This window comes from Coregonus lavaretus (genome assembly GCF_964263955.1).
Source record: "Coregonus lavaretus genome assembly, chromosome: 27".
Taxonomy (NCBI): Eukaryota; Metazoa; Chordata; class Actinopteri; order Salmoniformes; family Salmonidae; genus Coregonus; species Coregonus lavaretus.
The window spans coordinates 2,748,693-2,774,478 of record NC_140014.1 but is presented as its reverse complement, the minus strand read 5'-3'; the positions used below and the strand labels follow the sequence as shown (position 1 = coordinate 2,774,478).

Below are 25,786 nucleotides of genomic sequence, written 5' to 3'. Positions count from 1 at the left end.
AAAGGGACGTTTCTTTTTTTGCTGAGTTTATAAGCAGCGCGTGAGTTTCAATTTTGGGGAAGTTCATGTTCACCATAAAAATGCACCTTTTATAATAAAAGCATTACATGCATAATTGCATTTGCGGTCACTTTTGATAATGGTGTTTTCTGCTAATGGAACGTTCGCACTTATAGCCTACTACCATGGGCGCATTGCTGCGCTTATAATGTGAAGAAATAGCCGAATAGTTTATTAACATTTTAAGCTAAATGTTCTGATCTGATGCGTCAGCCACATTCCATAAAAAAAGTTTTTTTGATGCTAGTGGATGTATTGATTTGGGATCTATTGCATCCCACAACTGCCCCAGACTATGATTGGAATATTTATTTCTTGCACAGAATAGAATAGGTCGACTTTTGTACTGGGGGATAGTAGACTGACATAGGCTCCTGGCTTGTAAGTATTTCATGGTAAGGTCTACACCTGTGACAAATAACATTTGATTTGATTTTAGATTTATTCTTATTTACAATGAAAGTGACTCCGAAATAATTAATTTTTTATTTATTAATTTTTTACCTTTATTTAACCAGGTAAGCCAGTTGAGAACAAGTTCTCATTTACAACTGCGACCTGAAATGACACAATACATTACACAGTTAATCTGAAATACAACCAAAACAAACAGCAAATGTATCCAACAAGTTTGAAGATTCACAATCTTGATGTAATCATTGCACGCTAGGAATATGGGACCAAATACTAAACTTTTGAATACTTTAATACACATAAGGGAATTTGTCCCAATACTTTGATGGGACTATGCACAAAAAGTGCTGCAATTTCTAAATGGTTCACCTGATATGGATGAAGATACCCTCAAATTAAAGCTGTCAACCTGTACTTTATTCTTATAGCCATTGTATAATTTAAAATCCAAAGTGCTGGAGTACAGAGCCAAAACAACCAAAAATGTGTCACTGTCCCAATGCTTTTGGAGCTCACTGTATGAATGAATGATTGAAATTATATTTTCGTGTCAAATTGCCAATTGGCAACCCATCCCTCATGGGATTAATTGACACATAAACAAACATTACAATAATTCACTGTGGTAATTAAATGATAATTCTTCTTCCAGTGTTCTCTGCATTGCGCATCGCATAAAGAGTGTATGTAAGGTAAAAATCAATACATAATAGTAAATAAGGTTATCCAAACAATAATTAAACCCTAGAGCAGTAAAATAATATACATACAGTGAGGGAAAAAAGTATTTGATCCCCTGCTGATTTTGTGCGTTTGCCCACTGACAAAGACATGATCAGTCTATAATTTTAATGGTAGGTTTATTTGAACAGTGAGAGACAGAATAACAACAAAAAAATCCAGAAAAACACATGTCAAAAATGTTATAAATTGATTTGCATTTTAATGAGGGAAATAAGTATTTGACCCCTCTGCAAAACATGACTTAGTACTTGGTGGCATGTTCCATTCCTCTTTGCAGATCTTCTCCAAGTCATTACGGTTTCGAGGCTGACGTTTGGCAACTCGAACATTCAGCTCCCTCCACAGATTTTCTATGGGATTAAGGTCTGGAGACTGGCTAGGCCACTCCAGGACCTTAATGTGCTTCTTCTTGAGCCACTCCTTTGTTGCCTTGGCCGTGTGTTTTGGGTCATTGTCATGCTGGAATACCCATCCACAACCCATTTTCAATGCCCTGGCTGAGGGAAGGAGGTTCTCATCCAAGATTTGATGGTACATGGCCCCATCCATCGTCCCTTTGATGCAGTGAAGTTGTCCTGTCCCCTTAGCAGAAAACACCCCCAAAGCATAATGTTTCCACCTCCATGTTTGACGGTGGGGAAGGTGTTCTTGGGGTCATAGGCAGCATTCCTCCTCCTCCAAACACGGCGAGTTGAGTTGATGCCAAAGAGCTCCATTTTGGTCTCATCTGACCACAACACTTTCACCCAGTTCTCCTCTGAATCATTCAGATGTTAATTGGCAAACTTCAGACGGCCCTGTATATGTGCTTTCTTGAGCAGGGGGACCTTGCGGGCGCTACAGGATTTCAGTCCTTCACGGCGTAGTGTGTTACCAATTGTTTTCTTGGTGACTATGGTCCCAGCTGCCTTGAGATCATTGACAAGATCCTCCCGTGTAGTTCTGGGCTGATTCCTCACCGTTCTCATGATCATTGCAACTCCACAAGGTGAGATCTTGCATGGCGCCCCAGGCCGAGGGAGATTGACAGTTCTTTTGTGTTTCTTCCATTTGCGAAAAATCACACCAACTATTGTCACCTTCTCACCAAGCTGCTTGGCGATGGTCTTGTAGCCCATTCCAGCCTTGTGTAGGTCTACAATCTTGTCCCTGACATCCTTGGATAGCTATTTGGTCTTGGCCATGGTGGAGAGTTTGGAATCTGATTGATTGATTGCTTCTGTGGACAGGTGTCTTTTATACAGGTAACAAGCTGAGATTAGGAGCACTCCCTTTAAGAGTGTGCTCCTAATCTCAGCTCGTTACCTGTATAAAAGACACTTGGGAGCCAGAAATCTTTCTGATTGAGAGGGGGTCAAATACTTATTTCCTTCATTAAAATGCAAATCAATTTATAACATTTTTGACATGCGTTTTTCTGGATATTTTTGTTGTTATTCTGTCTCTCACTGTTCAAATAAACCTACCATTAACATTATAGACTGATAATTTCTTTGTCAGTGGGCAAACGTACAAAATCAGCAGGGGATCAAATACTTTTTTCCCTCACTGTACATATATACACACTGTATGTATGTATACACATGCATACATAAATACATAAATACATACATACATACATACATACATACATACATACATACATACATACATACATACATACATACATACATACATACATACATACATACATACATATATATACACATGCATACATACATACATACATACAGATAAATAAATAAATACAGAAAAAAAGAAACAGAAGGCATTCGAACCCAGTCTGGCACAAAGAGAAGATTAATATGGGAGACAAGCCTATACACAATATATATACACACGTGCCATTTACTCTGGCAGTAGGCATATCCAACAGTCTATTCCAAAGTCTCACCATACATGCTTTCCATCTCACCTCACAGGGTTCTCAATAGTATGTGCTATTGGTTGGAGTCAGCACTATTTCTTAAAGGAGCTTTAGGCTTAAAGAATGGGTCTGCTCTACACCAGGGAGTAGGCTTACGTATCCTTATTTTACACAATCAACTCAATTCAGTTGAAACCGTAATTGTGGTATAACAGTACACAGTAGCTCTTTTTTAAAATCTTAGTCAGTTGGAAAGGACCCTGTAGTTATACAACCACATTTTCTAACATGGTTTTTAATCCAACACAACAACCACAGAATGTGTAGTGGTTGAAGATTTCTGCTAAGCAATAAAAAAAAAAAGAGAGTAGGTGTGGCCCATTTCATATAATTTGTCAAAATACATGCAGTGGTGTTGGACTTGGACCAAGTGACCTTCTAAAACCTTTGTATCTGCCTTTTAGAAATGTAATTGTGCATATGAATGAATAGGCCTTACGTTTAAGAGAATTTGACCTTTTATTTGCATGTTGTTGCCATCCATTTTCTCATTTATGTTCTGCTTTGATAGCAATGATGATGTAATAGTACTAGGCTAGATGGATTCTGATGGTAAGATGTAATGCCTGGGCTTTAGCTCAGGGGGCTATCACAGTTTTATCACAATCGGTCACAATGTAGCATGTAGGCCAATGCAGTTTTTTCTTCTGGTCTTCTGTACTGTAAAGCACGTGATAACTGCTGATGTAGCCTACAACATTTGATTGATTGGTAGATTCTTATGACCCGTATTTATTACTCTGCTCTTGTCTGTGTGTCTAAAGGCTCTGGGCGGGAGATGACCAAAGAGGATGTCCCGGTGCCAGAGTCTTCAGAGGGGGACTCTGACCTGGGCCGTCACAGCACACTGTCCCACGGTGGTGTAGAGCGCCCCACCATCCACCAGGTGGCCTCGGCCCCCATGCCCACTGACTGTGGTAAGGATACACAACGTCACATGAAATTCAAATCTAAGTGTATTGAAAGCTGAAAGTGCATATGAAACATTTCAACAGGCCTACACGTAAGAAAATGTAATACACGCACTAAAGACATGTCAGTCAGACACACACACACACACACACATACACACACACACAGAGTACATACATCCATTGATTGTTAATCTAAGCCTTAAAACCTCTTGAGCTGACAAAAATGAATGGATCCATTAAATCAAAAACTATAGGTCTGACATATCCTGTACATCTGACATATGGATTCAGCTCGCTGCGGTGATTTCAATGGTGTGTATTATGCTGCCATCCAGGTGACATAAGCGGTACTACTCCACCACGTTTCATAAGTGTGCTTTCAAAATTTGAATTGGCTCAGAGAGGCTAATGTGATGTCAACAGCTATAGACGGACTTCGGTGTGAGGTAGAGTGAACTGCGAGGTACCATTGAATGAGTCTCGACCGGGACAATCCAAAAATATGTATTTCGTCTATAGGGCTTGACATCACATTAGCATTTTCTATAAATATAGACAGGTTTGTCTGATAGGGACACAAGTTGTACCAAAATAAGCACTTGGGCCTTGTGAGTTGTATGGTGTACCGTTTGTCCGTGTCCGACAGAGTGAAATTCATGGAACTAGTGCCTCAAAATTTGAGAATGTTTTTAATTAATTTTTTACAAATATTCAACTTCATAGTATACGTAGTATAACAGTATTATACAAATCAGTGTTTCCCTTAGGATTTCTTTCAGCAGCGGTGGCAAAGTTAGCGTGGGGGGGGGGGGGGGTGGGGGGTTTAAAGCAAATTTCCAGCAATTCTAAACATTTTGCCATGGCTTATGCCGTGTTCTTATACTATCTGAGTGACTCAAACATGATAACAAAATCAATGGAGGGCCATTTCTTTAATTTTAGATTCTCCCTGACTGTCTAGTTTTTATTTTGGTGATTTTTAGTTCTCAAAGATTATCTTATTTAAAAAATATATAGATCCATTATATTTTCTACATACTTTATATCTGGCTTTAGTCATTTAAGTTTACACTGAAAATGTTTGACCATCCACTCCATATGTTTTGGAGGGGTGGCACCGATTTTAGTATATTTTCAACATACTTGATTATACTAAATTAATATAGGGGAAACACTGAAAATATTCCTTCATCTCATGTCATGAACCCTCTGCTTGAAACAATATTTGTAAAGGATTCAAATGATGAAAAGCGTTATTCATTTACATGAATAATTATATACATTTGTATTTCATACTTTACATTTTTTTTTATTTGTATGATGTTTTTGAGCCTCGGTTGTGCCAATTCAGTAAGTCTCACACAAATATGGACCAGCCCACTGTATTCTACATCCTTCCAGCTTTCTGTGGATATAATCGTTTACTCGCCTATTCTTCATGGCCCTCTCTATTAGAGCTGGGAAATATGGACAAAATTCCATATCGCGATAACTTGAGTGAATGATCACGATAATTATAAATGTATTGTTTATGTTTGTAAAATTAACATGCACCACAGTTATGTTTTATTACCCTTACTACTACTACTACTACTACTACTACTACTACTACTACTACTACTGCTTTGAATGTTGTACTTATCAATTGTCCTATTAAAGGTCCAATGCAGACATTTTATCTCAATATCAAATCATTTCTGGTAACAATTAAGTACCTTACTGTGATTGTTTTCAATTAAAATGGTCAAAAAGAAACAAGAATAGCTTCTTGGCAAAGAACAATTTCTCAAGCAAGATTTTTGCTAAGACTGTCTGGGAGTGGTCTGAGTGAGGAGGGGAAAACTGAAAACTAGCTGTTATTGGCAGAGCGTTTTTGGAAATGATTGCAAGTGTATTAAAAATAAAAAACAGATACCTTATTTACGTAAGTAGTCAGACCCTCTGCTATGAGACTCGAAATTGAGCTCAGGTACATCCTGTTTCCGTTGATCATCCTTGAGATGTTTCTACAACTTGACTGGAGTCCACTTGTGGTAAATTCAATTGATTGGACATGATTTGGAAAGGCACACACCTGTCTATATAAGGTCCCACAGTTGACAGTGCATGTCAGAGCAAAAACCAAGCCATGAGGTCCAAGGAATTGTCTGTAGAGCTCCGAGACAGGATTGTGTCGAGGCACAGATCTGAATATGGGTTCCAAGAAATGTCTGCAACATTGAAGGTCCCCAAGAACACAGTGGTCTCCATCATCTTAAATTGAAGAAGTTTGGAACCACCAAGACTCTTTCTAGAGCTGGCCGCCTGACCAAACTGAGCATTCGGGGGAGGAAACCTGGCACCATCCCTACGGTGAAGCATGGTGGTGGCAGCATCATGCTGTGGGGATGTTTTTCAGTGGCAGGGACTGAGAGACTAGTTAGGATTGAGGCAAAGATGAACGGAGCAAAGCACAGAGAGATCCTTGATGAAAACCTGCTCCAGAGTGCTCAGGACCTCAGACTGGGGTGAAGGTTCACCTTCCAACAGTAAAACGACCCTAAGCACACAGCCAAGGCAAAGCAGGAGTGGCTTCGGGACAAGTTTCTGAATGTCCTTGAGTGGTTCAGCCAGAGCCCGGACTTGAAACCGATCGAACATCTCTGGAAAGACCTGGAAATAGCTGTGAAGCGACGCTCCCCATCCAGAGGATCTTCAGCGAAGAATGGGAGAAACTCCCCAAATACAGGTGTGCCAGGCTTGTAGCATCATACCCAAGAAGACTTGATGCTGTAATGGCTGCCAAAAGTGCTTCAACAAAGTACTGAGTAAAGGGTCTGAATACTTTGTACCAGTCAAAAGTTTGGACACACCCATTCATTCAAGGGTTTTTCCTTTATTTTTTACTATTTTCTACATTGTAGAATAACAGTGAAGTTAAATAACTATGAAATAACCCATATGAAATAACACATTGAATCATGTAGTAACCAAAAAAGTGTTAAACAAATTCCATATGTGTTATTTAATAGTTTTGATGTCTTCACTATTATTCTACAATGTAAAAAATAGTAAAAATAAAGAAAAACCCTTGAATTAGTAGGTGTGTCCAAACTTTTGACTGGTAGCATATGTAAATGTGATATTTATATTTTATATTTTTAATAAATTAGCAAACTTTTCTAAAAACCAGTTTTTAATTTGTCATTATGGGTTATTGTGTGTAGATTGATGTGGGAATTTAAAAAAAAAAATCAATTTTAGAATAAGGATGTAACGTAACAAAATGTGGAAAACGTCAAAGCTTCTGAATACTTTCCGAAGGCACTGTGTGTGTGTGTGTGTGTATATGTGTGTGTGTATATATATATATATATATATAACACACACACACACACACACACAGTACCAGTGAAAAGTTTGGACACACCTACTCATTCAAGGGTTTTTCTTTATTTTAACTATTTTGTACATTGTAGAATAATAGTGCAGACATCAAAACCATGAAATAACACATATGGAATCATGTTGTAACCAAAAAAGTGTTAAACAAATCAAAATATATTTTATTTTTGAGATTTCCATCCTTTGCCTTGATGACAGCTTTGCACACTCTTGGCATTCTCTCAACCAGCTTCACCTTTAATGATTTACCAACAGTCTTGAAGGACTTCCCACATATGCTGAGCACTTGTTGGCTGCTTTTCCTTCACTCTGCGGTCCAACTCATCCCAGACCATCTCAATTGGGTTGAGGTCAGGGGATTGTGGAGGCCAGGTCATCTGATGCAGCACATCATCACTCTCTTTCTTGGTAAGATAGCCCTTACACAGCCTGGAGGTGTGATGGGTCATTGTCCTGTTGAAAAACAAATGATTGTTCCACTAAGCCCAAACCAGATGGGATGGCGTATCACTGCAGAATGCTGTGGAAGCCATGCTGGTTAAGTGTGCCTTGAATTCTAAATAAATCACAGACAGTGTCACCAGCAAACCACCATCACACCACCTCCTCCATGCTTCACCGGGGGGTAGAAGGATTACTTTATACTATTCCAGGTATTCCTTAAAGAGGTAGGGTTTCAAGTGTCTCCGGAAGGTGGTCAGTGACTCCGCTCCTGTGGCGGTCCTCATGAGAGCCAGTTTCGTCATAGCACTTGATGGTTTTTGCGACTGTATTGACTCACCTTCATGTCTTTAAAGTAATGATGGACTGTTGTTTCTCTTTGCTTATCTGAAATGAATTCCAGGTGACTACCTCATGAATCTGGTTGAGAGAATGTCAATAGTGTATTATTCTACAATGTAAAAATGAAGAAAAACCCTGGAATGAGTAGGTTTGTCCAAACTTTTGACTGGTACTGTGTTTATAGATATATAAAACACAGGCAAATCAGTTTTTTGACTGCACTGGGGCTTTAACAATCACCCATATTACCACTTATATAATTTCAAACTTCACATTTCTCTAGTATTTACCTTAATGAACAATGTCAGCAAAATGTCCACGATAAGTGTTGTTTTGGTCGGTGTCGATAATTTTCGGTTTATCGTCCTTGCTCTACTCAAATCAAATCTTGCGTCAAATCCAACGGATGTAGACTTTGCCGTGAAATGCTTGCTTACAGTCCCTTCATAAGGATGCAGAGTTAAAAAATATGAATAAAATAGTAACACGAGGAATAGACTACAGAAAAATTAAGCTATGCACAGGGAGTACCAGTACCAGCTCAATGTGAAGGGGTACGAGGTATTAGAGGTAAATATGTACATGAAGGCAGGGTAAAGTGACTAAGCATCAGAATAGATAATACTAAGAGTAAGAATAAAGAACAGTGGTGTGTGTGTGTGTGTGTGTGAGTGATTAATTGCGTGCGTGGTGAATGTGTGTGGTTTTGTTTCAGTGTGGTGTGTGTGTATATTGTGCGTATATACTGTACCAGGGGTCTTCAACAGGTCGGTCGCTAGCTACCAGTAGCTCGCAGCCGACCTATGAGTAGCTCCTCAAACAATTATGAAAGTAGGTTTTCATCAAGGATTTCTCTGTACTTTGCTCTGTTCATCTTTGCCTCGATCCTGACTAGTCTCCCAGTCCCTGCCGCTGAAGAACATCCCCACAGCATGCTGCTGCCACCATGCTTCACAGTAGGGATGGTGCCAGGTTTCCTCCAGATGTGACGCTTGGCATTCAGGCCAAAGAGTTCAATCTTGGTTTCATCAGACCAGATCTTGTTTCTTGTCTTTAGGAGCTTTTTGGCAAACTCCAAGCAGGTTGTCATGTGTCTTTTACTGAGGAGTGGCTTCCGTCTGGCCTCTCTACCGTAAAGGCCTGATTTGGTGGGGTACTGCAGAGATGGTTGTCCTTTTGGAAGATTCTCCCATCTCCACATAGGAACTCTGGAGCTCTGTCAGAGTGACCATCGGGTTACCTTCCTGACCAAGGCCCTTCTCCCCCGATTGCTTAGTTTGGTTGGGCGGCCAGCTCTAGGATGAGTCTTGGTGGTTCCAAACGTCTTCCATTTAAAAATGATGAGGCCACTGTGTTCTTCGGGACCTTCAATGCTGCAGACATTCTTTGGTGTTCTTCCCCAGATCTGTGCCTCGACATAATCCTGTCTCGGAGCTCTACAGACAATTCCTTCAACCTCATGGCTTGGTTTTTGCTCTGGCATGCACTGTCAACTGTGGGACCTTATATAGACAGGTGTGTGCCTTTCCAAATCATGTCCAATCAATTGAATTTACCACAGGTGGACTCAAATCAAGTTGTAGAAACATTTCAAGGATGATCAATGGAATAAGGATGTACCTGAGCTCAATTTCGAGTCTCATAGCAAAGGTTCTGAATACTTATGTAAATAAGGTATTTCTGTTTTGTTTTTGTTATACATTTGCAGAAATGTTTTCGCTTTGTCATTGTGGGGTACTGTTTTTTTTAATCAATTTTAGAATAAGCTTGTAACGTAACAAAATGTGGAAAAAGTAAAGGGGTATGAATACTTAACGAATGCACTGTATAGGCTACAGTTTCAAAGTAGCCTACAGTGTGGTTTTGAATTATGTGCAGTGAGCAAATTTTAGAGTAGATGGTGTTAACAAACTGTAGCATAGTATACCTGTGTTTAGTTTAAATCAAAGCACATATTTTGCCTTGTGGCACGAGCTGTTGAGTTTTGGATACATGAGAGGAAAAATGCGCCATTCGCACAATCGTCCTAACACCTCTTAAGAAATGGTTGTGTTTTTTGTCTTACAGTAACGTTATACTATGCTATTATATTTGTTTCTGTTATGTAGAATACTTTCATTATGTGATCTTGCAGACATTGATTCGGCTTTGATCTAACTTTATTAAACAAGCACCATTTGCTAGAGTAGCCTGTTCGCTACCATTGGGCTGTAAAATAACTTTCTCTACAAATGGAGCGGAGACTCTGCGTGGAGTGGAGGGTTCCGCACATGCACAGAGGTTTTGGGATATTTAGCTGTTAGGAGGAAAGGTCCGGAAAAGTCGGATCCACAGCCATTCTGTAAAAAAAACATGTTTGGTTGCCCCTGTAATTTCCATTGATTGTTAGCTTGTGGTGGCTAAAGTTAGCTGAAGTTTGGAGTGGCTGGTAAAAGAAAACTGAACCTTGTATTACAGTTTATCCTGGCCCATAGACTACTTTCAGGGTGAGGAACCATATAACATCAAGTTGTAAAATTCTGAACTACTCCTGTAAGAATACCATGTTGCCGCACAGTACTTGTAAACAAATTAGCTATAAACCAAATAGGCCTACCTCAGAGATATTAGAAAAGGAGGAGATAAGAATCCCAGCGGGAAATGAATGGAGAAATGCACTTGTTCATGTAAGTCATGCTCATGTTGTTATTTTGTGTTTGCGCACATTTGACTCCCATTGACAACGTACTTGCAACGTCACAATGGCCGTTAATACGATTCCAATGGAGTTTCCCATCTCTTCAAAAGTATCTCTGCCTTCCTGTATTTGACTGTCACATAGTTTTGTAACTGGTTAAGGGGGAAAAGGACAACTCCTGACACTTTTCTTGCTGATATTGAAGTTGAGTCATGGCAGGCAGATAAGGCCAATGTGAAATTTGGAGCACATTTTCTCTCCCTAATGGTTTATGATTTGTAAAACTTGCATAGGTTCGTTGAGGGTTGCAATATTCCGGGAACTTTCCCAGAAATCCTGTTTGAAGGATTCCTGGTTTTCTGCTTATTCCCTTCATATTACGGGAATCTTCCAACAGGGATTTATGGAAAACCTGGGAATTTGGAGAAAGTTACCAGAATTTTGCAACCCTAGGGTTTGCCAAAAAATAGGTTCAATATATACTACTACACTAACTTGTAATGGTTGAGAGCACAATTGTTTGTGCACTGCAGTTGGCAATACCTAACTGTTGGATCCTCAACTTTGTTGAGCCATGAGTGGTGTTGTTGTAGTTGTCAATGCTTCTGTTTGTACCAATATGGATGGGTGGGTGGGTGTGTGTGTGTGTGTGCGTGTGTGTGTGTGTGTGTGTGTGTGTGTGAGACTTGGTTTCAGCAACACAATTCCTCAGATAACAAAGTGACATCCCGCCACTGTTTTTGTAAAAAGCTGAGGTATAGGGTAAAAACTATGTAACCACTCTCAAATTCATAGATAGAGCTATAGATGCAAGGATATTTTATATAAAAAATATGTTTTGTGGCTATATAGTTTGTTTACATTTAAATTGTTTACAAACATTGGAGGAAGACAAACTTATGTTTTGGGTTCTGATGGGGTACGACTGTTCAACTATGCTCATGAGGCATTTCTAAGTTATAATCTTCAAGAATCAATAGGTGTATATAATTAATTTACAAATCCAAAAATGTATGTAGAAAATGCAGATTGACCTTTTAAAATTCAAATTCAAATTCAAATTCCAGGCAAGAAATTGATTGGAGCGGTGTGTGTGAGGCTTGATTTCGACAACACGATACCTCAGATTCCAGACAAGGTCCCTAATTTCCTACATTTACATTACAATTTGGTCATTTAGCAGAAGCTCTTATCCAGAGCGACTTACACTCATTGTATTCAACTAAGGTTGATAAGACAATCACATATCAAAGTCATTGCAAGTTATTCCTCCTTCAAAAACCATGTAAGACAACCACAGATCACAGCCATTGCAATTAAAACCTTACTTGCTGAAGTCAGTGGTAGTAAGAACAGAAAAGCGCAAGTAAGTGATGGTGGCATCTTGGCTCTTTTCTCATCCACCCACGTTCTTCTGTGATTCAGATGGCACAGTTGGTTAGAGCATGGTGCTTGCAACACCGGGGCTGCGTTCACCACAGCACAACGTTGTGGGATGTTCATATAGAACTATATTCCGTAGTATGAAGTTGCCTGGCATTGATATGTAGCATAAGGAATCACATCAGCTCTATTCGTGACATTTCATATCGCCTTGGTTGTAGGTTTCACTCATAGTACTTATCGTGCACACATACAGTATACTGAATGTATTAATTGCAAGCAGACCTGGGTTTAAATATTAATCGAAATCTTTAATATACTTTCAGCATTTGTTGTAGCCTGTCTTGCGTGCCAGATGGGCAGGGTTTGCAGTTTTGCAACTAGATTCTTTTGCTTCCATTTTACCAGACATCCTCTATCAAGCCCAGAGGAAGTAGTTGAAATTATTTCAAATACTATTTGAACCCAGGGGTGTATTCATTAATGCACACAGTTGCCAACCATAACAAAATGGAGCGTATCTAATTAGACAAGTTCAGGTTAGTCTCTCCCCGTTTCGGCCATTTGCTTCCGTTTGGTTCCTAGTGAATACACCCCAGGTCTGATTGCAAGTGACAGGATGAAAAGAGTATTTCTGTTTTTGCTCTCGTTCCCTCCTCCAGAGTTCTCCTTCTTTGACCCCGAGGAGCCCCAGTGCAGGGAGGTGCTGTTGGAGCCCAGCACCACTGTACCGGAGCTGTTCGCCGTACTCAGGCAGTGGGTGCCCCAGGTCCAGAAGAATATCAGCCTGATCGGCAACGAGGTGACCCTTCTTCCTCCATTACACCTAGTCTGTGTCCCAAATGTCACCGTCTTCCCTATTTAGTGCCCATATGGCTCTGGTCAAAAGTAGTGCACTATATAAAGGGCATAGGGTGGCATTTGGGACGCATCATTAATATCTCTCTAGGTTAGTTCATTAAGATAACCCATTTGTCCAACGCTTATCTTCCTGGGGTTGTAGACAAACAGTCAACACATAGGACATTGTCAATGAGGACACTAATGCCTGATTCACACTATGGGGCTGACCCGAACCATACTGTGCTGGCTCGATTTGGGTCTATAGTTTGAATCCGGCATCAGTCAGTCAGTCACACTCACACTCAAAAACATGTGTGAAAAACATGTACAAAAACATTCATTTGTATGATAAAATAACTATTCAGTGTAGCTATATCACCTGTGGAAAACAACTTTTTTAATTTAAATACTGTAACATACTGTACAGTACAATGAGCTCTGATCTTAATTGAACTCAAATGTAATCTCTCGCCCTCCCATGTCTTAGTGCTCAGTGTTGTACAAGACTCCAACAAAATTCTTTAACTTTTTATTACTTTCTCTAGATAGTGTGCAACTGGATAATTGACCCCCTGAGAAAGGGAACAACTCTGCCTCTGTCCTTAGTGAAATGTAGCATTTAGGCAGGTGGACATTTCTCTGTGAATTCCAAAGCTTACAACTTGCTTCAGTGATAACATAGCATTGCAAAAAAAAAAAAAAGACCTCCTCACGCATGACTTCCCACAACAAAAGTGATAGCCATCTTTGTTTGTGTTTTCAGCCTCTCAAGTTAGCATTGGTTCAGTGCTGTAAAATCCCTTGGTTTCAGACATTTCTAGGTTATCATGGCTATTATTAGATCTGTGTTCCACATAGCTAACTGACTATTTAGACATAGCAGTGATGCTTATCGTTGCGCCACTGTTAGATCCTAAAGAGGGGCTGTGGTGTGAACGACCGAGATGGCTTGACCGACATGAGCCTCCTGCACTACTGCTGCAAGGCGGGGGCACCCGGCATAGGTGAGTAGAGGAAAGAGTATGTAGGTGTGTTAGTGCAGTCGCACACACGTGCAAGTGATTGAAGGAGTGTCTGTCTGTTTGTTTGTCTCTATCTCTCTCTGTCTCTCTGTCTGTGAGAAATATTGTTTGAAAGGTTTAAAGTCCGCACGGACATTGTGTACTGTAGTGTTCTGGCGGCCATTGACCGTCTCTCTGTCCCCTCAGGTGACGCAGACACGGCGGCCAGCTTCGCCCAGCAGCTCCTGTCCCTGGGGGCGGAGCCTGGTCTGCGGTCGCGCTGGACCAACATGAATGCCCTGCACTACGCCGCCTACTTCGATGTGCCCCAGCTCATCCGGGTGGTGCTGCATGCCTCCCAGCCCGGGGGTGAGGAAAGGGGGTAGATGGGGGAGAGAGGGGAGGAGGAGTAGGTGGGGGGGGTAGTAGTAAGGTCAGGGCACAGAGATTGAGGAGAGTTTGGAGAAGGGGGAGTAAGGAGGGGGATAGGGGAGAAGAGAGGGGAGAGGGGAGAAGAGAGACAACAACAAAGGAAAGACAATGTGGTCAGGATAGATAAACTGCGTAACAGATAAGTGGAGAGAATGCTACGAAGGGAAAGGAACTTGCCACAAACACTGTCATTTGATACTTTGTCCCCTGCAACCACACTCACATGATCTCAAAGAATAGGGATTCAAGCTTCCAGTTTTCAGAATAGGACGCTCATACAGTATGTGCAAAGGGGGTACTTGTGTAGGCAAATATACAGAATAATCTGGAGGCAAACCTGTTTAGGCAAGGTGATGTCTAGCGGAGTAGAACACTTCAAAAAGAAAAGGAGAGCCTCACACTCTAGGAGCTCAGACGCAATAATTTTATAACTAATGTTTCGACATACTGTGTTCAAGGTATAATGACAAGCACTGAGCTCCTAGTGTGTGAGGCTCTCACTTTCTTTTTCAAATATACTGAATAAACAGACACAAACAGTAAATAGACAACACTTACTCAATAACATTTGCTGACTTTCAGCATGTGACACTTCTCTCTCTCCTTAAACGTTTTGTATTATTGTGGTGATGAAGCATTGAGATACAAAGCACATTTCTTCAAAAGCAGACAATGAAGTGTAATTTAATCTAATTTAATTTGATCTATGACCTTGTTTCAGAGGTAGACACCACCTGCAGTGACTTTGACTTCGGCACGGCCCTACACATTGCCGCCTCCAACCTGTGCACCTCTGCAGTCAAGTGTCTGCTGGAGCTGGGAGCTAACCCCGCCTTCAGGGTATGTTCCCCCCAATTGCCCTTCCCCTTGGATGAACACCTTGATTTCCCAGACACTTTCAACAGAGAATGTCCATTGAACATGTTTTTTAGTCTATGACTAGGCTGAAGCTGTGTCCAGGAAACCAGGCCTAAATCGCTCTGTGCTGTTTATTTGCCTGCTGCTTACTGGGAAATGTGGTGTCAATGGGTACCTTTTTACATTTTAGTCATTTAGCAGACGTTCTTATCCAGAGCGACTTACAGTTAGTGCATACATTATTTTATTTTTCATACTGGCCCCCCCGTGGGAATCGAACCCACAACCCTGGCGTTGCAAACACCATGCTCTACCAACTGAGCTACATCCCTGTCGGCCATTCCCTCCCCTACCCTGGACGACGCTGGGCCAATTGTGCGCCGCCCCATGGGTCTCCCGGTCGCGGCCGGCTACGACAGAGCCTGGATTCGAACCAGGATCTCTAGCGGCACAGCTAGCACTGGTCTAGTGCCTTAGACCACTGCGCCACTCGGAGTTTTTACTTCTTGTAACATAATTCAACTCAGTTGGTAGCTACCTGGTACCACCTACCTGACCAGCTTAGAGGCTGTTCAGCTGTCTCTCCTCACATTTGACTAATGTAAAACACAACTCAAGACCACTTTACTCCCATTTTACCATAACCCCATTTTACCATAACCCCATACAATTTTTAAATGTTGAACTTTGTGCTGAATATATTTACGTAGTTCTTCAGAAATGGAGACCCTATAACCTTTTCATGTTTATGACCAACGTGCCCCTTGATATGAGCAGTCACTGTGTAGAGAGGAGTATACATGCAACCTATAGATCTTAATTGGCATAACACAACATTTGGAGTGTCACACAAATAGTTCTCAACACCATAGAGAGGACTAGGAAGTGGGACAGTGACAAAGTAGGCCGACAAACCCAGTGTCGGCTTGAATTATAGGAGTGGTTTGTGGTTAAATACACACTCACACACACACACACAAATGCACATGCTCGCCACATTTGTTTGTAAATACACATGCACAAACGAATGTACGCAAACACATGTACACATGCCTTCTCATTCATATGAAAAGTCTGCATTTCTACATACAGTGGGGAAAAAAAGTATTTAGTCAGCCACCAATTGTGCAAGTTCTCCCACTTAAAAAGATGAGAGAGGCCTGTAATTTTCATCATAGGTACACGTCAACTATGACAGACAAAATGAGAAAAAAAAATCCAGAAAATCACATTGTAGGATTTTTAATGAATTTATTTGCAAATTATGGTGGAAAATAAGTATTTGGTCAATAACAAAAGTTTCTCAATACTTTGTTATATACACTTTGTTGGCAATGACACAGGTCAAACGTTTTCTGTAAGTCTTCACAAGGTTTTCACACACTGTTGCTGGTATTTTGGCCCATTCCTCCATGCAGATCTCCTCTAGAGCAGTGATGTTTTGGGGCTGTCGCTGGGCAACACGGACTTTCAACTCCCTCCAAAGATTTTCTATGGGGTTGAGATCTGGAGACTGGCTAGGCCACTCCAGGACCTTGAAATGCTTCTTACGAAGCCACTCCTTCGTTGCCCGGGCGGTGTGTTTGGGATCATTGTCATGCTGAAAGACCCAGCCACGTTTCATCTTCAATGCCCTTGCTGATGGAAGGAGGTTTTCACTCAAAATCTCATGATACATGGCCCCATTCATTCTTTCCTTTACACAGATCAGTCATCCTGGTCCCTTTGCAGAAAAACAGCCCCAAAGCATGATGTTTCCACTCCCATGCTTCACAGTAGGTATGGTGTTCTTTGGATGCAACTCAGCATTCTTTGTCCTCCAAACACGACGAGTTGAGTTTTTTCCAAAAAGTCATCTGACCATATCACATTCTCCCAATCCTCTTCTGGATAATCCAAATGCACTCTAGCAAACTTCAGACGGGCCTGGACATGTACTGGCTTAAGCAGGGGGACACGTCTGGCACTGCATGATTTGAGTCCCTGGCGGCGTAGTGTGTTACTGATGGTAGGCTTTGTTACTTTGGTCCCAGCTCTCTGCAGGTCATTCACTAGGTCCCCCCGTGTGTTTCTGGGATTTTTGCTCACCGTTCTTGTGATCATTTTGACCCCACGGGGTGAGATCTTGTATGGAGCCCCAGATCGAGGGAGATTATCAGTGGTCTTGTATGTCTTCCATTTCCTAATAATTGCTCCCACAGTTGATTTCTTCAAACCAAGCTGCTTACCTATTGCAGATTCAGTCTTCCCAGCCTGGTGCAGGTCTACAATTTTGTTTCTGGTGTCCTTTGACAGCTCTTTGGTCTTGGCCATAGTGGAGTTTGGAGTGTGACTGTTTGAGGTTGTGGACAGGTGTCTTTTATACTGATAACAAGTTCAGAGAGGTGCCATTAATACAGGTAACGAGTGGAGGACAGAGGAGCCTCTTAAAGAAGAAGTTACAGGTCTGTGAGAGCCAGAAATCTTGCTTGTTTGTAGGTGACCAAATACTTATTTTCCACCATAATTTGCAAATAAATTCATTAAAAATCCTACAATGTGATTTTCTGGAAAAATAATTCTAAATTTGTCTGTCATAGTTGACGTGTACCTATGATGAAAATTACAGGCCTCTCTCATCTTTTTAAGTGGGAGAACTTGCACAATTGGTGGCTGACTAAATACTTTTTTTCCCCACTGTATGGATGTTCTCCATTTCACTCATGCATAGTCATCATAGCACGTGAATATACACACCACACACACAGTCACACATACCGTCACACCTCCTTTCCACTCATTCCCCTCTCTCGAAATCATACCCCTCAGGAATGTGCAATCCTTGTGACACAAAGACTCCGTCGAGCAGATGTGTGTTTCTTCGGCACTGAAGATGTCACACATCCCGCCTATGCCTGACTCGCACTTCGCTTTACCCTCCCCAACTCTCTCATTTAGCTCTCTCCCACAGGCTTTTTCTGCAAATTAACAGCACTAATTTATCTCCTAAACTAATTTTACACGCCCTCGGTGCGAGGGGAGAGGAACGCAACACCCAGAGGTCATGCGAGGCAACCCGGCACACTGTGTCTCGAACAACGTGCGACGCCTGTTTAAGCGTGTAAGGCCCAGAGGGGGGACAAGTAAAGAGTCTCTGTGGCTCAGCCTCTGAGTCTCTAGCTAAAGAGAAATGTTCCTGGAACATTTTGGTTGGTTCTCAGGTAGAGGTAACAGTATGAGGGAATGTTCATTTTGTCAAGGTCAAATGAAAACGATTGATTGATTGATTGGTTGATTGATTACATTTACATCATTTAGCAGACGCTCTTATCCAGAGCGACTTACAAATTGGTGCATTCAACTTATGATAGCAAGTGGGACAACCACTTTACTTTTTTTTATGGGGTGTGGGTGAAGAAGGATTACTTTTATACTATTCCAGGTATTCCTTAAAGAGGTAGGGTTTCAAGTGTCTCCGGAAGGTGGTCAGTGACTCCGCTGTCCTGGCGTCGTGGGGGAGCTTGTTCCACCATTGGGGTGCCAGAGCAGCGAATAGCTTTGACTGGGCTGAGCGGGAACTGTGCTTCCGTAGAGGTAGGGGAGCTAGCAGGCTAGAGGTGGATGAATGTAGTGCCCTCGTTTGGGTGTAGGGTCTGACAATCTCAAAGTCGCTTTAAAAATAAAACACACAAAAAACTAATTTAGGGATCTGGCAGTTCTTCGGTGATGACCTTCCACAGCTATAGATGATAGGCAGTTCGGAAAGGTAGTATCTTGATCATAGATGGAACAGCCAGGCAGGGAGGTAGAAACATCTGACAAACAGGACAAAGAGTTCTTCATCGGGCACCTTGTCTTCTTCGATGTTCACAGTCCCTCTTCCGTAGGTAGGCTGAATCCTCCACTACTGAAATGTAGCACCCACCTGGGTGATGCTTCGGTGACTGTAAAAGCATCAGTAAGACCACCACACCTCAGCAGTAGTCTGGAAAAGCCCCCTACGAGGCGAGCCTCTGCATCCCATCACACTGCAGTCCACTCCCCTCTAGGGACCAGGGCAGGTGGCCAAAAAGCTGATGCTGTTGATCTGGTGTTGTTGCATCATTCAAATCATATTAGCTAGCTATATGTGCTAGCCTAGCCAAAACAAAACAGACTTGCCATAATCAATCACCACCAGATATTTCAGTTAATCTCTCAACAAATTATCAAAAAACTAAAAAATGTGGATAAAAAAATGCAGTAGAAAACACCTAGATTGCAGCGATGTAGGCGGAGGATATAAGTTCTCAGCCCCTCCCACTCTACTGTCCTGTCCCGATAAATCAATTTAAAGAAAAGCTCCTGCGTTAGTCCTCCATACTGCCATCCCCTCTGTTTGATTCAGTAATGCTTGTGACTCACCACTGCACATTGTTAATCAGTGAGATGGTGCAATAAGTAAGGAGCAGGAGAGGTGATGGGAGTTCATTCATGTTGTGAAAGGCACAGGCTTGGTCATTTGAGGTTCATAAGCATTTGTAATCATCTCTCCAAGCCTGATCACATTCTGTCAATTAGAAAGATAGGACAGTCTAACTATTGTTAGATTACATCCATCAAGAAGTGTAGCTTCATGTGTATACTTCCAATAACATTCCCGAGGATGATGATGATAATGATTGTTAACTACACGTTGTAGTTCTGCCAATTTTTTTTTGTGGGGGGAAGGAGCGTGGAGCTTCTCCTTCCTCTGTAGTTTCTAGTTTTTATTGTCACGTGCACAAGAACAGTGTAATTTTTTGCTTGTTCTTTCCCAACAATGCAGTAATTAATATCAGTAGTACTATCAAAATAAATAAAGTCAAGTAGAACAAAAACAAACGAGAAATAGAAATAAAGAAGAACACGAGAAAGTAAGTAAGCTATATACAGGGTCAGTTCCATGGTCAGTGCCAATACCATATGTACAATGTGCAGGGATACTGGAGTGGTAGGGTTAGATATGTATAGGGGTAAGGTGACTAGGCATCGGGATATATGACAGAGTAGCAGCAGCGTATACGAGTGTGTGTGCATGTGTGTAGTGTCAGTATGAATGTGTGTGCGTGTTATCTGTGTGTGAGCAAATTAAGTGTGTGTTGGAGTGTGAGTGTTTGGGAGTGAGTGTGTAGAGTGTGCATAGAGACAGTGCAAAAATATAAACAAACTAAAAGGGTCAATGCAGATAGTCCATGTAGCCATTTTGGTAGATATTTAGCGGTCTTGAGGATAGAAGCTGTTCAGGAGCCTGTTGGTGTCAGACTTGTTGCTCTGCTCCGCTTGCTGTGCGGAAGCAGAGAGAACAGTCTATGGCTTGGGTGGCTGGAGTTTAGAAACATTTTCTGGGCCTTCCTTTCACACCGCCTGATATAGAGGTCCTGGATGGCAGGGAGCTCAGCTCCAGTGATATACTGGGCTGTCCGCACCACCCTCTGTAGGGCCATGCATTGAAGGCGGTACAGTTGCCATACCAAGCAGTGATGCAGCCAGTTAAGATGCTCTCAATGGTGCAGCTGTAGAACTTTTAGAGGATTTGAGGGCCCATGGAAAATCTTTTCAACCTCTTGAGGGGGAAGAGGCACTGTCATGGCTTCTTCGCGACTGATTGCGTGTGTGTGGACCATTTTAAGTCCTTAGTGATTTGGACACAGAGGAACTTGAAGTTCTCGACCCGTTCCACTGCAGACCCATCGATGAAGATGATCGTGAATATGCCTGCCAGCTGTTCTGCACATGCTCTGAGAACGAGCCCTGGAATACTGTCCGGCCCCGCGGCCTTACGAGTGTTGACCTGATTAATAACCTTACTCATGTCGACCTCGCAGAGCTAGATCACTCAGTCCCCTGGGTCAGCCGTTGCCCTCGTGCACGGCTCCGTTTTTTTGTATAATTTTTTTAAGCGTGCATAGAATGCATTGAGTTCATCTGGTAGAAAGGCATCGTTGGACAGATCATGGCTGGGTCTTCCTTTGTAATCTGTAATGGACTGTAGCCCCTGCCACATGCATCAGGCATCGGAGCCTGTGTAATAGGATTCCACCTTGTTCCTATATTGTCCTTTTGCTTGTTTGATGGCTCGGCGGAGGACGTAGCGGAACTTCTTGTACTTGTTTGTGTCCTCAGCCGTAGCCTCTGGGTTTGCTGTGTTAGCGGTAGCCCTGTCCTTTATTTTAGCGCCAACCTCTTGTGTTAATCTGGGGCTTTTGATTGGGGAAGCAGCGGCGCGTCACTGTGGGGACAACATCGGCGATGCATTTCCTAATGAAGCCGGTGACGCAGGTGGGTAGCTCATCGACGCTATTGGCAGAGTCCCGGAATATATTCCAGCCAGCGCTAGTAAAGCAGTCTTGTAGCATAGCCTTCTCAACGGAGCGTAGCTGTAACTGTGCTCATGAGAGGCAAGCTATTTGAACAGGCTGGTGTTACCCAGTGTGTATTGGTTTTGTTTATTTTTTTCTACACCGCTGTAAGTCGAAATGGTCATGAGATGACATTACATCATATTAATCAAAGAAACAGCATCGTTCACCCGCACAGTTAGGCTTACCTTGAAGTCAATTTCAGATATTCAAACTTTTTGTGTGTATCACATTTACCATTTGGCTTTATTCCAAATCAGTTGGCGCAGTACACTAAACAGGCATTAGTTTGGAATACCAATGTCTTTGATGTGCTTTGAATTGCCCTCTCTCATCTTAGACAAAATGCTCTCTCATGTAAGCTCTGACTATGAGACTTTTTGTCTCTGTAGCTCTGCAAAGCGTATGCTGAGAGCTTTGCTGCAGTGGCTCCCTGATTCAACTCTGACATTTACTTTGAATAGAGACTCGCACCAGGTGAAATTGACAATGCGCCCTCATGCAATGTTGTCCATATTTGCATTCGAGTGGATTTACCCAAATCATTCTGCCCATTCTGCGTCATTAGATATGCTTTATTTGATCACATGAGGGCAGCAGAGTGCTAGCGTATCTGTGAATGGATTCTGCTCCTTACACAACTAGAGAGCTTTGTGGAGAAAACTGATGTGTTATTTGGCACAGTGCACTGGCTATAATTTTCAACCTCTCTTGAAAACAAGACTTGGTCTCCAAGGAATACAAAGATCCAAGACTATGACAGTGCTAGAGGTCATGAACATTAATCGGCAGCTTAACACATAAGCATGAAAAGGATGCAGGGCAAAAATATATTGCTGTTTTTCTATAGTCCTAATTGACCTAGCTGTTACAAAGTCTATGAGCTGTCAAGAAACGTACTGTTGATATAAGTAGAACATTTTGTCTGCTCCTTTTCTTCTTACTTTTTTAAGGAGAATGCTGTGTACTTTTTATTCAGACAGCAAGGAAAGGGATCAGGCGACAGGATGTGGTTTGAACTTCTGCCTCTGGGGGTAATGTGTAGTCCGGAGTCAGCAGTGCTACCACTTCTGTCTATCTGCTCGACTCAGTTCTTTGGTGTATTGACTGTTGGCTCATACCACCACTTTCTAATTTCTAGGTTGGTAGTTTTTCAGGGGGTTTGTTATAGCTCGGTCAGTGCTCGCTTTGGAACATTTGCGCCGCATCAGATCTCGATTGGCACAGATCACCAGCAAACAACGTGTACACACACACACACACACACACACACACACACACACACACACAGAGCTGACTTAGAATTCATCAGTTTTGAGAGCCAGCAAATCAGTCATTGTGAAATCTGCGACGCATCAGATCTCTACCAGACGCATCAGATCACCTGCCAGTCAAGATTTCACAAAGCGAGTGATGGATTTGCTGGCTCTCAAAACGGATTACTTCTAGGTCAGCTCAGTGTGTGTGTGTGTGAACACATGTTTGTTTGTTGACCTCGGTAGCGCTTCGTCATTGCAAGAGGGACTTCCCAAAATAAGGTTTTTTACTGTCACACACTGAATAGGTGCAGTGAAATGTGTGGTTTTACAGGGTCAGCCATAGTAGTATGCCGCCCCTGGAGCAAATTAGGGTTAAGTGCCTTGCATAAGGGAACATCAACAGATTTTTCACCTTGTTGGCTCCGGTATTCGAACCAACAACCTTTCGGTTACTGGCCCAACACTCTAACCGCTAGGCCACCATCACAAAAGTTGATCATTCCAGAATGCTACTCTTGACAAAGTGCAGTACTCTAAAAGTATTTACAGTGCAGGATGGTATAAGGTGTTGGGTGGAGACTCAAGGTCAAAGGGTATTTACAGGCTCCACATCAGCATCCTTGGTCAGCATGTCCTGGTATCAGTACGTGCCTCGTCATCCATAATTTGGAAGCTTTCTTGGGCTTCAGTCTCCGCTCTGTCCGTGCCACGAAAGAATCTTGTCATCTCTATGAGACAGTAAATCAAGGGACTTTTTACCTTTTCATACTCCATCACAGTCCTTGCCCTGTGTGGCTTTACCTGCATTTTACATAAATTATCATTGAGAAGGAATTTAATGAGAGGTCGACTGCAAAATATAGTTATGTTTCACTGCTCGTACAGTGCATTCGGAAAGTATTCAGACCCCTTCACTTTTTACACATTTTGATACGTTACAGCCTTATTGCAAAATTGATTAAATACATGGTATTCCTCATCAATCTACACACAATACCCCTTAATGACAAAGCGAAAAACAGGTTTTTAGAAATGTTTTCAAATGTATTCAAAATAAAAACAGAAGTACATTATTTACATAAGTATTCAGACCCTTTACTATGAGACTCGAAATTGAGCTCAGGTGCATCCTGTTTCCATTGATCATCCTTGAGATGTTTCTACAACTTGATTGGAGTCCACCCGTGGTAAATTCAATTGACTGGACATGATTTTGAAAGGCACACACCTACAGTTGAAGTCAGAAGTTTATTTACACCTTAGCCAAAATACATTTAAACTCAGTTTTTCACAATTCCTGACATTTAATCCTAGTAAAAATGCCCTGTCTTAGGTCAGTTAGGATCACCACCTTATTTTAAGAATGTGAAATGTCAGAATAATAGTAGAGAGAATGATTTATTTCAGCTTTTATTTATTTCATCACATTCCCAGTGGGTCAGAAGTTTACATACACTCAATTAGTATTTAGTAGCATTGCCTTTAAATTGTTTAACTTGGGTCAAACATTTCGGGTAGCCTTCCACAAGCTTCCCACAATAAGATGGGTGAGTTTTGGCCCATTCCTCCTGACAGAGCTGGTGTAACTGAGTCAGGTTTGTAGGCCTCCTTGCTCGCACACGCTTTTTCTGTTCTACACACACATTTTCTATAGGATTGAGGTTAGGGCTTTTGATGGCCACTCCAATGCCTTGACTTTGTTGCCATTATGCCACAACTTTGGAAGTATGCTTGGGGTCATTGTCCATTTGGAAGACCCATTTGCGACCAAGCTTTAAATTCCTGACTGATGTCTTGAGATGTTGCTTCAATATATCCACATAATTTTCCTTCCTTATGATGCCATCTTTTTTGTGAAGTGCACCAGTCCCTCCTGCAGCAAAGCACCCCCACAGCATGATGCTGCCACCCCGTACTTCAAGGTTGGGATGGTGTTCTTCGGCTTACAAGAACCCCCGTTTTCCTCCCAACATAATGATGGTCATTATGGCCAAACTGTTCTATTTTTGTTTCATCAGACCAGAGGACATTTCTCCAAAAAGTACGATCTTTGTCACCATGTGCAGTTGCAAACCGTAGTCTGGCTTTTTTTATGGCGGTTTTGGAGCAGTGGCTTCTTCCTTGCTGAGCGGCCTTTCAGATTATGTCGATATAGGACTCGTTTTACAGTGGATATAGATACTTTTGTACCTGTTTCCTCCAGCATCTTCAAAAGGTCCTTTGCTGTTGTTCTGGGATTGATTTGCACTTTTCGCACCAAAGTATGTTCATCTCTAGGAGACAGAACGTGTCTCCTTCCTGAGCGGTATGACGGCTGTGTGGTCCTATGGTGTTTATACTTGCGTACTATTGTTAGTACAGATAAACGTGGTACCTTTAGGCGTTTGGAAATTCCTCCCAAGGATGAACCAGACTTGTGGAGGTCTACCATTTGTTTTCTGAGGTCTTGGCTGATGTCAAGCAACGAGGCACTGAGTTTGAAGGTAGGCCTTGAAATACATCCACAGATACACCTCCAATTGACTCATATTATGTCAATTAGCCTATCAGAAGCTTCTAAAGCCATTACATCATTTTCTGGAATTTTCCAAGCTGTTTAAAGGCACAGTCAATTCAGTGTATGTAAACCTCTGACCCACTGGAATTGTGATACAGTGAATTATAAGTGAAATAATCTGTCTGTAAACAATTGTCGGAAAAATTACTTATGTAGGCACAAAGTAGATGTCCTAACCGACTTGTCAAATC

At 41.8% G+C, this 25,786-nt stretch overlaps 1 protein-coding gene across 1 annotated transcript in view; it reads left to right on the top strand.

The window, feature by feature from the left end:
* Window positions 1–25,786, top strand: part of LOC311102369 (CAP-Gly domain-containing linker protein 4-like) — a 121,589-nt gene that overhangs the window by 22,514 nt on the left and 73,289 nt on the right. The window contains exons 3-7 of the mRNA XM_084143685.1: window positions 3,910–4,062; window positions 12,949–13,088; window positions 14,040–14,133; window positions 14,338–14,499; window positions 15,284–15,402. Coding sequence (XP_083999811.1) covers window positions 3,910–4,062; window positions 12,949–13,088; window positions 14,040–14,133; window positions 14,338–14,499; window positions 15,284–15,402 — 668 coding nt within the window. The remainder of the gene's footprint in view (window positions 1–3,909; window positions 4,063–12,948; window positions 13,089–14,039; window positions 14,134–14,337; window positions 14,500–15,283; window positions 15,403–25,786) is intronic.